Here is a 13,605-nt window from a genome sequence, read left to right on the forward strand (position 1 = left end):
TGCAGATCTGTGTTAAAAAGATTACATAGACAAATCACTAGTTTCAGATGGCATACATCCCCAGATATTAAGTACTATAATCGACAATACCTTATTCTAATATTTAACTGTGATGATGGGGTTTGTTCCACAAAATTGGCAAAAAGCAAATGTAGTTGCCAATATACAAGAAGGAGTCACAAAGTGAACCTAAAAACCATAGGCTGGTAAGTCTAACTTCTATAGTTAATAAAAAATTTGGGGGGGGGGGGTTTCTAAGAGACACTATCCTGGAGTGCCTAGATGAAAATAGCTGTACAACTCCATATCAGTGTGGGTTTATGAGGGATCACTCCTGTTAAACCAATCTAATCAGCTTCTACACGGAGGTAAGTTCTATCTAAACTGGATTGGGGAGAGTCTTTGGATCTTATATATCTTGTTGTTGTTTTTTTTTTCCCTAAAGGATACTGTGCCACATAAAAGGTTGGTAAATAAAATGAAAATGCTTGGTCTGGGTGAGAATGTGTATGAGTGGGTATGTAACTGGCTCAGAGATAGAAAGCAGAGGGTGGTTATTAATGATGCTTAATGTGATTAGGTCACCATTACTAGTGGAGTACCACAGGGGACAGTACTGGGCTGGTGATCATACCCTAAAGGCCCATTTAGACTGGACGAATGTTGGGCAAACGATGCCCGACACTCGTCCCCGCACATACTCGCTCCTGTGCTGCTTCACGGGAGCAAGTATCGCTGGCTCACAGACGGGAGGCTGGAGAAAAATTCTCTCCTTGCACTCCCACGCCCATCTGCATTGACTTAACATAGCGATCGTTTGGTACTAAATGGCTGCTATTTACACTGAACGATCAGTGATCAGCTCATCGTCCATCGTTTATGCTGCATAAACAATGGACGATGTGCTGATTGCTCATTGTAAGTAGCAGCTGTTCAGTACTGAACAGCCGTTATGTTAAGTCAATGGAGAGGGGCGGGGGAGTGGGAGGAGAAAAATCTCCTCCAGCTGCCTTGCCCCCCTGCTGGCCACTCTGTGAGCGAGCCAGCACTACTAGCAACTCTGCAACAGCATGGGAGCGAGGACGCACAGGGGCAAGTGTCGGGCATCGTTTGCCCGACATTCGTCCCATCTAAATGGACCTTTAGAGACTTTGGAAGTCAATGCATGAACAAACGTGGACTAAATCTGTTAGCCCAGAGTTGGAGTGTACCATAAGCACAGAGGGACTGGCTGCCCGGACCTGAGACCTACTGATGGCCCTTTTCCTTCAAGTCTAGTAGATGGAGCAGACTGGAGAAGCCTAAGAAGTTATCTATTCTCCTCAATGACAAGAATAGTTGAAGGATTGCATAGTGTTTTGCAAAACATGTATGCTGTATTAAAGTCTCAGTTGTATTATTGTTGCAGGTATATTAAGTGGTACCTTGATAAAAAGGTACTCCTTTTCCAACTAGGTCTATAATAGTCCGTCTGTAGTGTAGGGAGTCATACTCCTATGCTGTACAGAGTAATATGCAATGTGCATGCTTTGCAGTAGGAACTCATGGAGAAGTAGTGGTGTAATGGTCATAAGGACACATGGAGACAGAAAGCATTTTCCATACTAAGTGACTAGTGCAAACCTAAAAGTGGCGTAGAGATTGAAGAGGCTGTGACAAAGAGTAGCCTCTCAGGCTGACCATACTCATTAAACTTTGATTGGCCGCATTGAGACTAAATAGGGTTAATTTAGTTCACCTTATTTTTTTATTTTACAAGCCTGTGCAAAATGGCATGATCAGCTGGCTTCCACTAATCATGCCATACACTTGCAATTTCAGCAACAGCTCACATTTTTCTTTGGGTTGGATCACATGTTATGCAAGTGCAAGCAATTGTTAGCATTATTTTTGCCATTTTGCTTTTTTGGACAATTCTCTCATGTATATTGCCAGCTTCAGGGTGCAGTATGATGGGCTGCTGGCTGAAAGTCACTTTGGCGCAATATAATTTGGTGGAACTTCTGATGTAAGATGAGGTCCCTAACCCAATGTAAGGACCCGTAGGGAAGGTTAGGTCACTGTTCTATAAAAAAGATAATTAGATAATCGCAACTGTGTGTTTTTTAAAAGGAGAGCACCTTATAAAAGCTGTCTGTAGATATAATGATTAAGATTGGACTGTAAAATGTTTAAGATCATTACCTTTATCTATAGCAAATAGACTTGTTTAGGTCAGTCAATAAGCTTCCATTTCCACTTTTTGTCCATGTCAGGTGCTCATTATTAGTGCTATGGAACTGGTTAACCAATCCTTTTCAGGAAGATTTTTTCTCGTTGGATTGTCCACCATTCCTTATGTGGAGGCTCTTGGCTTTCTTTCATTCTTGGTGATATACTTGATTACCTTGCTAGCAAACTTTCTACTGATCGTCGCGGTGAAACTCAACCCAAAGCTCCAGACTCCCATGTACTTCTTTCTTATTAATCTTTCCTTTATTGATATTTGCTTCTCTACCACTGTGGTCCCTAAACTCCTGAAGAACACATTATCCAAGGACAGGAGCATCTCTCTACTAGAATGTGCTATCCAGATGTACTTTCATTTGGCTTTTGGGTCTACAGAGTGTTTTTTACTTGCTATTATGGCTTATGATAGATTTGCTGCCATCTGTAAACCGCTGCACTACAACACCATCATGAGCAAGAAAATATGTATTTGTATGGCCGCTGCGTCATGGACCTCAAGCTTTATCAACTCCATGATACAAGTGATCTACACTTTCCAGATGTCCTTCTGCCGTTCCCACTATGTCAACCACTTCTTTTGCGAGGTACCTCCATTTTTACAAATATCCTGCAGTGACACTTGGCCTCATGAGGTATCAATGTACATTACAGCTGGAATCATAGTTAGTCTAGCGTTTTTCTTGATTCTAATTTCATATATCCGTATTGTATCCACCATCCTGAAGATCAGTTCTACTGATGGAAGGTATAAAGCTCTCTCCACATGTGCCTCCCACATCATTGTAGTTACTCTCTACTATGGAACCATTATGGTTATGTATTTACGTCCACATTCTCATGCCTCTCGAGACATAGACAAGTCTGTCTCTATCCTCTACACAACTGTTACACCTATGCTAAACCCCATCATCTACAGTGTCAGAAATAAGGATGTCAAAGGAACCATAAGAAAAATCTACTGTAGTTAAAGTCTCCAATCGAATTTATTTTTATAAAAAATCTTATTAATATAGGAATTCTATATTGAGAAACACTGGATCCGATAGTATCAAACTTTCCTTCTGTGCTCTATTCTTAATGCCAGTTTGGATGTTGACCATAAGATCTGAGCACAAGCATTGCTTGAAGCCCTTGAATTGTGATACAAGATCTGTAACAGATTCCAACACACACATTTTCAAAAAAACAACCATCACATGATACATTAATGTCCACATATGTGGTCTTTTGTCACCCAAAGTCTTAGTATTGACTGTACCTCAGCTCCACCTATAGCTCAAACAAAAATAAAAAAAAAAGTTTGCAAGCTCAGCTCAATTAATTGAAGTTACGTGTTCAAATCTCAGATGGTGCAGTGGAAGGGAAAATACCTCGTATCGGCCAAGGGCTACAGCATGAATCTAAAGAGGACTGTGAAATTGTGCATTCATCTCAAAATAAAACAAGATTTTATTATGCTAAAAACATCTTAAATGCAGAACAGGAAAAAAATGTGGTGAGATTTGCAATTCTTTCTGATCTCCATCTAAAGGCCCTTTTACACACAATGATAATAATTTGTTATAATAATCTTTCAGAGCAGTCAGCAACTAACCAGCAACTAACTACCAGATTTGTGCTTGAAAAAGGAGCTTGTTGCTCCGAAACAGAATTATAAATTGGCCTCATATTGTTGGTAGGCCCAAACAATTAGATGGAGATAAACCAACTGACAACCACAGTCCCATTGGCAGTAGGGGGGAGAAGCCTATATAGATCACTGCAGCAAATGTCTTACGACTAGAGATGAGCGAACCTACTCATTTCGAGTAATTACTCGATCGAGCACCTCGATTTTCGAGTACTTCCGTACTCGGGTGAAAAGATTCGGGGGGCTCCGGGGGGCGGCGTGGCGGAGCGGGGGGTAGCAGCGGGGAACAGGGGGGAGCCCTCTTTTTCTCCCCCCCCCCCCACTCCCCGCTGCAACCCCCCTCTCACCCACGGCGCCCCCCAGAATCTTTTCGCCCGAGTATGGAAGTACTCGAAAATCGCGGCGCTTGGGCAAAAAATGGGCGTGGCCGAGTACGCTCGCTCATCTCTACTTACGACGCACAGAACAGGTTAGTACTAGAGATATACATTAAAGTACCACCTATTTTTAACCTGTTAAGACTCCATGATGTAAACTAATATTATATACTGGCTTGCTTTAAGCTTCAATGATGGACATTTATGTAATAGATTCTGCACTCACAATAGAGCTCTGTATTAACTGACAGCGTGGCTCTCATTTTACTGACCAGGATCAGAAAAGACTTTGATCCTGGTCATTAGCTCCCTAGGTGCCGTGGTCAGTATTAATCATGGTATCTAGGTAGATAGACAGAGGGAGGGGTTCCCTCTGTTCCCACTGGCCCCTCACAAATGTAATTGTGGCTCAGCAATGGGTGGTCATACCAGCCAGAGGCCTATTAAAAGGCATACAGGCATGCCACAGTCGTCTAATAGATAATTTTGGAGTTCTAGATTCACATGGAATTATATTATTCCCATATTGAGAATACCAAAGCATCATAACTGGAGTGGGAGTCTCAGATTAAGGATGAACTTAGTGTAAAGTCATTATCAAAACAGCGGTCAAGGGTATCGGAGTTGAGGGAGAAGAAATAGGGGGCTGCAGCACTGTGGAGAGCTTTATGGATGGGAAAGTGAGTTTAAATTGTATTCTGTAGCAGATGGGCAAATAGTGGAGAGACACAGAATGGAAACATTGGTGTAGTGGCTGGCACAGGGCAGAGGCATCACTGCCGTAACTGTTATAGTGGGAGACATCAGTGTAGTGTATGGCACAGGGTGGAGGCATTAGTGTAGTTATGGGCAAAAAGGTAAATGCAACAGTGTAATGATTGGATATAAAGATGAGTCGGGCAACCGTATTCAGGATAGACTGCAGGGAAGACCGATTAGTGATAAGTTACAGTAGTCAAGACAAAAATGGATCAGGGCAACAACGATCGCATTGTGATGTTCCTATTAGGACCAAAAAAGTAAAAGGATAAATGTTATTAAAGTGTATTAAAAAAAATGTGCATGGTTAAAATAAAAACTATTCTTGTTTTTTTTTTTTTGTAAAAGCGAAAAAAAGAAATCCACATAAAATATTACCTCAAGAAGTGTATAATTACCTCCATGCTGTCACTGAACAGAATCAACTATACCAAGACCAACAATACGAATAGTAACAGTAAATGAGGCCCAAATAATAGTATCAAATAAAACTGCAGACCATGATCACATATTACCACCACATAGTGAAGGGAAAGTCCCACCATACTGTTACTGAATAACGACCACTGCAAAGATCAATATAACCAATAATGATGCTATATCAGGGACAAATAATACCTCTAAACCATAACTGCACTAAACCGCCACAGTATTACTGAAGAAAAACACTATATAAAGTCCAATATTACCATTATATAGTGACTAGTGATGAGCGAGCATTGCCCTTAGCGAGTACTTTCCCGCTCGAGAGAAAAGGTTTGGCTGCCGGCGGCGGGCAGGGAGCGGCGGAGGAGAGCGGGGAGGAATGGAGGGGAGATCTCTATCTCCACCTCCCGCACCCTCCTGCCCACTGCCGCAACTCACCTGTCACCTCGATGGAGCAATTGGTCTTAGCGAGTATGCTCACTCATCTCTAATAGTGACCATAAACAGTAAATACCAGCTCTACACAAGCACCCTGGAGACTGTATAAGTTATTACAATAAAGTTATTGCCAGTGAGGACAGATGATATTCTCTGACTGGAGTCATAAACTTTCCTTTTTCTTCCCCCTTTGGCCCAGACCTCCCTGCTGAGCCGGCGCACCTTTCCAAGCAGGTCTGACAAGCGTGGGTAGCTTTTCAGAAACCGCTGAACCACCAAATTAAAGACGTGGGCCAGACATGGCACGTGCGTGAGGCTGCCGAGCTGCAGAGCCGCCACCAGGTTACGGACCTTGTCACACACGACCATGCCCGGTTGGAGGCTCAGCGGCGAAAGCCAGCGGTCGGTCTGCTCTGTCAGACCCTGCAGCAGTTCATGGGCCGTGTGCCTCTTCTCTCCTAAGCTGAGTACTTTCAGCACGACCTGCTGGCGCTTGCCCACCGCTGTGCTGCCACCTCGCTCGACAACGACTGCTGGCGACGTGCTGCTGCTGACACATCTTGATTGCGAGACAGAGGTTGCGTACTAGGAGGAGGCAGGAGGAGGGTGGTTTAGTGGAGGAAGCATACACCGCCGCAGATACCACCACCGAGCTGGGGCCCGCAATTCTGGTGGGTAGGACATGAGCGGTCCCAGGCTCTGACTCAGTCCCAGCCTCCACTAAATTCACCCAATGTGCCATCAGGGAGATATAGTGGCCCTGCCTGCCTGCGCTTGTCCACGTGTCCGTTGTTAAGTGGATCTTGGCAGTAACCGCGTTGGTGAGGGTGCGTACAATGTTGCGGGAGACGTGGTCGTGCACGGCTGGGACAACATATCAGGAAAAGTAGTGGCGACTGGGAACCGAGTAGCGCAGGGCCGCCGCCACCATCATGTTTTTGAAAGCCTCCGTTTCCACAAGCCTATACGGCAGCATCTCCAGGCTGATCAATTTGGCTATGTGCACGTTTAACGCTTGAGCGTGCGGGTGCATGGCGGCGTACTTGCGCTTGCGCTCAAACAGTTGCGCTAGCGACGGCTGGACGCTGCGCTGAGAGACATTGCTGGATGGGGCCGAGGACAGCGGAGGTGAGGGTGTGGGTGCAGGCCGGGAGACGGTCGTGCCTGTGTCCTGAGAGGGGGGTTGGATCTCAGTGGCAGGTTGGGGCACAGGGGGAGAGGCAGTGGTGCAAACCGGAGGCGGTGAACGGCCTTCGTCCCACCTTGTGGGGTGCTTGGCCATCATATGCCTGCACATGCTGGTGGTGGGGAGGCTGGTGGTGGTGGCTCCCCGGCTGATCTTGGCACGACAAACCTTGTACACCACAGTTCGTCGGTCGTCTGCACTCTCAGTGAAAAACTGCCAGACCTTTGAGCACCTCGCCCTCTGCAGGGTGGCATGGCGCGAGGGGGGTGCTTTGGGAAGCAGTTGGTGGATTATTCGGTCTGGCCCTGTCTCTACCCCCGGCCACCGCACTGCCTCTTCCAACCTGCCCTGCTGCTGCACTTGCCTCCCCCTCTGAAGACGTGTCCTCAGTAGGCTTAGCAAACCAGGTGGGGTCAGTCACCTCATCGTCCAGCTACTCTTCCTCCGAATCCTCTGTGCGCTCCTCCCTCGGACTTACTGCCCTTACTACTACCTCACTGATAGACAACTGTGTCTCATCGTCATCGTCCTCCTCACCCACTGAAAGCTCTTGAGACAGTTGCCGGAAGTCCCCAGTCTCCTCACCCGGATCCCGGGAACTTTCCAAAGGTTGGGCATCGGTCATGAGAAACTCCTCAGGTGATAGAGGATCCATTTTTGCCCACTCAAGGCCAGGACCCGAGAACAGTTCCTGGGAGCCTGCCTGCTCTTCTGAATGTGTCATTTGCTGGGAGGGAGGATGCTGGGAGAAGGGAGAAGCAGCAGCAAGAAGATTTTGGGATGCAGCAGTGGACGGCGTAGAACTCTGGGTGGTCGATAGATTGCTGGATGCACTTTCTGCCATCCACGAAAGGACCTGCTCACACTGCTCAGTTTCTAATAAATGTCTACCCCGTGGACCCATTAATTGTGAGATGAATCTGGGGACCCCAGAAACTTGCCTCTCTCCTAATCCCGCAGCAGTCGGCTGCGATACACCTGGACCAGGAGCTCGGCCTGTGCCCACACCCTGACTTGGGCCTCCGCATCCTCGCCCGCATCCACGTCCTCTAGGCCTACCCCTACCCCTTAGCATGGTGTATTACGAGTAGAGCAGAAACAGAATGCTGTAATTAAATGTGCCGCTTATTGGCCTGTGGTTGGAGGCTGATTTCGCTTACGGAACGCACAGCAGAGCCAGGAAACAATTATGCGCAAGCCTGTAGTGAGACCTAGGTGCGTATGACTGAGCTACTGGAATTCACAGGGCAGAACCAGTCAAGTGGCCAAAGGCCAGTGGTAGGCCTTAAGTATTTTGCTTCAACTTTTTAAAATGGTGAGGTGAAAAACCTGACAGACACCGTATGCAGCGTATATATGTATACTCTTTCCCTCTGGCGGGATGACGGCGGTCATGTAACGGACACAGCAGAGCCAGGAAACAATTATGCGCAAGCCTGTAGTGAGACCTAGGTGCGTATGACTGAGCTACTGGAATTCATAGGGCAGAACCAGTGAAGTGGCTAAAGGCCAGTGGTAGGCCTTAAGTATTTTGCTTCAATTTTCTAAAATGGTGACGTGAAAAACCAGACAGACACCGTATGCAGCGTATATATGTATACTCTTTCCCTCTGGCGGGATGACGGTGGTCATGTAACGGACACAGCAGAGCCAGGAAACAATTATGCGCAAGCCTGCTATAACGCTTAGCTGGGTAATAATGAGCAACCACTACCCCCAGCAGACACGCAGTAAAGTGTACACGGTCAAAGGCTTGGCTGGGTAATAATGGGCGACTACTACCCCCAGCAGACACGCAGTAAACTGAAGACGGTCACAGGCAGCCCAAATATAGTATTTTTTCCCAATTTTTGGGAAAAAGCCCACTGCCTATATAGCCTGTATATAGATTTCCCTGTTGGAGGATGACTGTGGTTATTGAAAGCACAGTGCAGCCAGAAATAATTATGTGCAAGGCTGCAATAACACCTAGCTGGGTATTAATGAGTGACTACTACCCCCAGCAGACACGCAGTAAACTGAACACGGTCACAGGCAGCCCAAAGATTTTTTTTTCCAATTTTTTTGAAAAAGCCCACTGCCTAAATAGACAGTATATCTCTTTCCCTGTACCATTGTCCCTACCTCACCAGTACTGCCCCTATACTCAGTAAAATGACTGCAGACTGAGGACGCTATGGTCTGCACGCCCGATATACAAAAAAAAAATTTGCAAAACTGCTAAAAGCAGCCTCAACAGTACTGCACACGGTCAGATGTGGCCCTAATAAGGACCGTTGGGGTTCTTGTAGACGAAGATAACAGCCTAACACTCTCCCTATAGCAGGTACAGCAGGACGGCACTTTCCCTAATGTTTCTCAGCGTGCATCTGTGGCGAGCCGCGGCCGGCCCCAGTTTATATACTTGGGTGTCACCTGATCTCCCCAGACACTCACTGCAGGGGGGTGGGATAGGGCTGGAACTTCACAGGAGGAAGTTATAATGCCTTCCCTGTGTTTCTATTGGCCAGAAAACGGTGCAAAATTTTCTGGGAAGAAAATGGAAGTGACTCGAACACCGCGTGGTACTCGTCTCGAGTAACGAGCATCTCGAGTACCCTAATACTCGAACGAGCATCAAGCTCGGATGAGTACGCTCGCTCATCTCTATTTAACTTAAACAAATTTGTATTGATACTTTAATAGAAACCAATTTTTTTCACAGGGCTGCCTCCAGGCTCTGTTAGAAATTAAACAACAGCGAGCTGTATCTTTAAAAAATGTTTATGGGTTTCACCTGCCCTCGCGGTTGAGCAATTTTTCAGGGGTACACTTTTTCTCTTGGTACACCAATTTTTCTGGCCCTCGTCTATACTGTTATCTAACTAATTTTTCCGGCCTGCGCCTACACTCATGGTACACCAATGTTTCAGGGGTTCACCTATACTTCTGCTACAGAAACGTTACAGGGGTCTGCCTATACTTTTGCTACAGAAATGTTACTGGGGTCTGCCTATACTTGTGCTACAGAAATGTTACAGGGGTCTGCCTATACTTTTGCTACAGAAATGTTACTGGGGTCTGCTTATACCTTTGCTACAGAAATGTTGCTGGGGTCTGCCTATACCTTTGCTACAGTAATGTTACTGGGGTCCGCCTATACTTTTACTACAGAAATGTTACTGGGGTCTGCCTATACTTTTACTACAGAAATGTTACTGGGGTCTGCCTATACCTTTGCAACAGAGATGTTACAGGGGTCTGCCTATGCCGTGGGTGCACAAAGACTTCCATCGTGGTGTTTTACCTATCTGGCACAATTACACTGACTGACTTGGGAAGAAATGTGTGCCGAGGCCAAGGTCCTTGGCGGGGGGAAACTCTGCCATGTTTGGGCACTCTGATTTCTTCCTGTGTAATACCATCTTTGTGCACTGACAGCATAGGCGAGCCCAAGGAACTCAAAGACGTCCCCTTGTGGTGTTGAGCTATCTGACACCTACACAGAATGAATTGTGTGAGAACACATGGATTTCCCATTGCTATGTAACTCAGGGCACCTTGGGTCACACAAGGTGGAGGCTGGGACCGAGCCTGACCTAGGGCCCGCTCACGTGCTTCCCACACAGAGTATTGCTGCATTGTGGAGATGTGTAGAAGTGCTGGCACCTGAGTCCCCTTTATGCCCACGTTTGCAGATCCTGACAATTTTGTGACAGAGGTGGCACGGGATTGGAATGATGATCGTACATCAATTTATCATCATTTCTCAACAGCATTGTGGGCTATCGCCCACACATTCAAAGAGGGTCCCTGCCTGGCCTGCCAACCCAACATGTTTGGGTGCTGTGATTTCTTTATGTGTAATACATTCCTTGGGTTCTTTTGGCTCACCTATGCTGTGGGTGCACAAAGACTTCCCATAGCGGTATTTTACCTGTCTGGCACAAATACACTGACAGGCTTTAGTAGGGTGCAAAGTGCAGATGGCTTTCCCATTGCGTTGTTGAGCTATCTGACACCTACGCAGAATGAATAGTGTGTGGACACATGGATTTCCCATTGCTTTGTAACTCGCAGCACCTTGGGTCACACAAGGTGGAGGCTGGGGCCAAGCCATACTTCCCACACAGACTATTGCGGGTCCTACCTCAGTCATGGTTTCTTGGCCTTGTTGTACCACCTCCTCCTCCTGCTTGGGGTCAGGGGATCAGCACTGTGCAACATGCATTTTCTCTCGTGTTACCACAGTTATCTGAGACACTGGTTTGGGCCAAACAAAAGGAGCGTTACTGCATTAATTAGAGGTATAGAGCTGTACTAGCATCGGAGTCTGCTTTATGCCCACGATTGCTGAGGATGTGGGCAGAGGACGAAGTCCTGGGGAAAATGCAACTGCGCCAGGATTGGCCTGTGGAACGTCTTCCTGGTTCATCAAGTCTTTGGAGCGATGAAAGCAACCACAACTAATTTAATGAGACGTTTACAGCTGTAATAGCATCGGAGTCCGCTTTATGCCAACGATTGCTGAGGGTGTGTGCAGAGGCCGAGGTCCTCGGCGGAGTGAAAGTCTGCCATGTTTGGGCACTGTAATTGCTCCATGCTTAATATTTTCCTTGGGTTCCTTTGGCTCGCTTATGCTGTTGGTGCACAAAGACTTCCCATAGCGCTGTTTTGCCTGTCTGGCACAAATACACTGACTGACCTAGGTAGGGTGCAAAGTGCAGATGGCTTTCCCATTGCGTTGTTCAGCTATCTGACACCAACACAGAATGAATGAGGGTTTGTTCCAAGTAAATTGATAGTGGGGTGACCGCCAGACTCTTGCCCCCATTTTGGCTTAATAGTGGGACCTGCGAGCCTCATATGCAGCCATGCATGCTGCCCCTGCCCTTCCCTATCCGTTTTTGTGGTGTTTCCATGGCTTTCTGATGTTTTGTGGTGTTTCACAAGTCATCAGCTATGCGGAGCATTGGTCCCATACAAAAATGCTCGAGTCGCCCATTAACTTCAATAGGGTTAATTACTCGAAACGAGCTCTCGAGCATTACAAAGTTTGACTCGAGCAACGAGCACCCGAGCATTTTGGTGCTCGCTCATCTCTACATAGAATCATGAAATTTGTCAGGAACATTCTTTAGGTCCTAAATAGGAAAAGTAAAGGGGCCACAACTCGAAAATTCAATGCTAAGTGCAAAAGTATTGGCGCCCCTCTGTAATGTACCAAATCTAATTCTCTAACTTTCTGATATCGTACAAACATGAAATTTGGCAGTAGCATTCTTTAGGTCCTGAATAGGAAAACTAAACGTCCTAAATGAGGACGTGAATTAATAGCTAAGAGCTATGTGTGATTGGATGAGTGCTCAGCCAATAGCTAAGCAGTAGCTGCTATTGGCTGAGCCCTCAGCCAATCTGCATAGCCCTTTCAGGAGGCAGGGATTTTTAAATCCCTGACTGCGGAAAGAGCTTCATAGCAGTACCGGCGAGCCAGCAGGAGGACGCGGCTGAGCGCAGGAGAGGTGAGTAATAATTTTTTTTATTTTTTCACCACTTATTGATGCCTATCGGGGAAGGGCTTATACTTCAAGCCCTTCCCCGATAATCATTCTGCGGGGCTTGGCTGAAACTATTGATTTCAATGGGATCGGCAGCAGTGTTAAATTCGCGATCGCGCAACATCGCAATTTACCGCGAAATCGTGATTTTGCGCGTTCGCGATTTTAATATTACAAGTCCCATAGACCCCTGCAGAAAACAAAAAGCTGCGGATTTCAAAGGGAAAAGAAAACTTTAGTGAGTAGTCACCCTTATGAGCAACACAAAGATAAACTTTATTGTAATTATAAGTTAAGCCCAATGTCCACAGGTGGACTTGAATTATGCGTACCTGCACGAATGATCCACAGTTCAAGCCACCCACAGAGAAACATAGACGTCTGCAGCTGAATTAAAGCATGCAGCTTTGTTTTGTGGACCTTTTGGTCTGGAAAACAAATTGTAGCATGCTCCATTTCGGTGTTGTTCCCGCACGGGCGGCTTCCATTAAAATCAAAGGAAGCCGTCTGATCCACGGCCCGTCCGCAATTGACATTGTGGATGAGCTGCGGATTCCTCAGGAAAGCAGGAGTTAGAAAAAGAAAACTTTACTGGGCATGTGTGGCGGTACATGGGCGCTTCTGCACGCATCCGCAGTGAAATCCTGGACAGGTATTCACGGTCCTTGGCCGCCGGCAGGGTCAGAATCCACTGCGTGCTCGCGCATGCGGAATCTAACCCGCCCATGGACATGAGCCTTAAGTAGGAGCGGTGGGGTGATAACTGGTTAACTTTTTTCTGCGAGCCAATGCAATTACACAGATACCACAGTTGTATGATATTTTCATTCTGTTTCTCTACTTAAATTAGATTTGCATTGCAAAATTCAGAGCCTTCCTAGTTTTAATTTTTCTGCTTCTAGGGCTGTGTAAGGGCTTGTTTCTTGTTGGATGAGTTGTAGTTTTTATAAGTGCAATTTCAAGATACATACAACTTGTTGTTCACTTTTTGATCTATTTTTTTAAGAGGCAGAGTGAACCAAA

General features: G+C 46.3%; 1 protein-coding gene across 1 annotated transcript; it reads left to right on the forward strand.

The window, feature by feature from the left end:
- The first annotated feature begins 2,273 nt into the window (after positions 1-2,273).
- Positions 2,274-3,197, forward strand: LOC136571919 (olfactory receptor 5AS1-like). Its single transcript, XM_066572536.1, has one exon. It carries the CDS (start codon positions 2,274-2,276, stop codon positions 3,195-3,197), a length of 924 nt encoding a protein of 307 aa, XP_066428633.1.
- Positions 3,198-13,605: the final 10,408 nt, after the last annotated feature.

This window comes from Eleutherodactylus coqui, chromosome 6, assembly GCF_035609145.1.
Source record: "Eleutherodactylus coqui strain aEleCoq1 chromosome 6, aEleCoq1.hap1, whole genome shotgun sequence".
Classification (NCBI taxonomy): domain Eukaryota; kingdom Metazoa; phylum Chordata; class Amphibia; order Anura; family Eleutherodactylidae; genus Eleutherodactylus; species Eleutherodactylus coqui.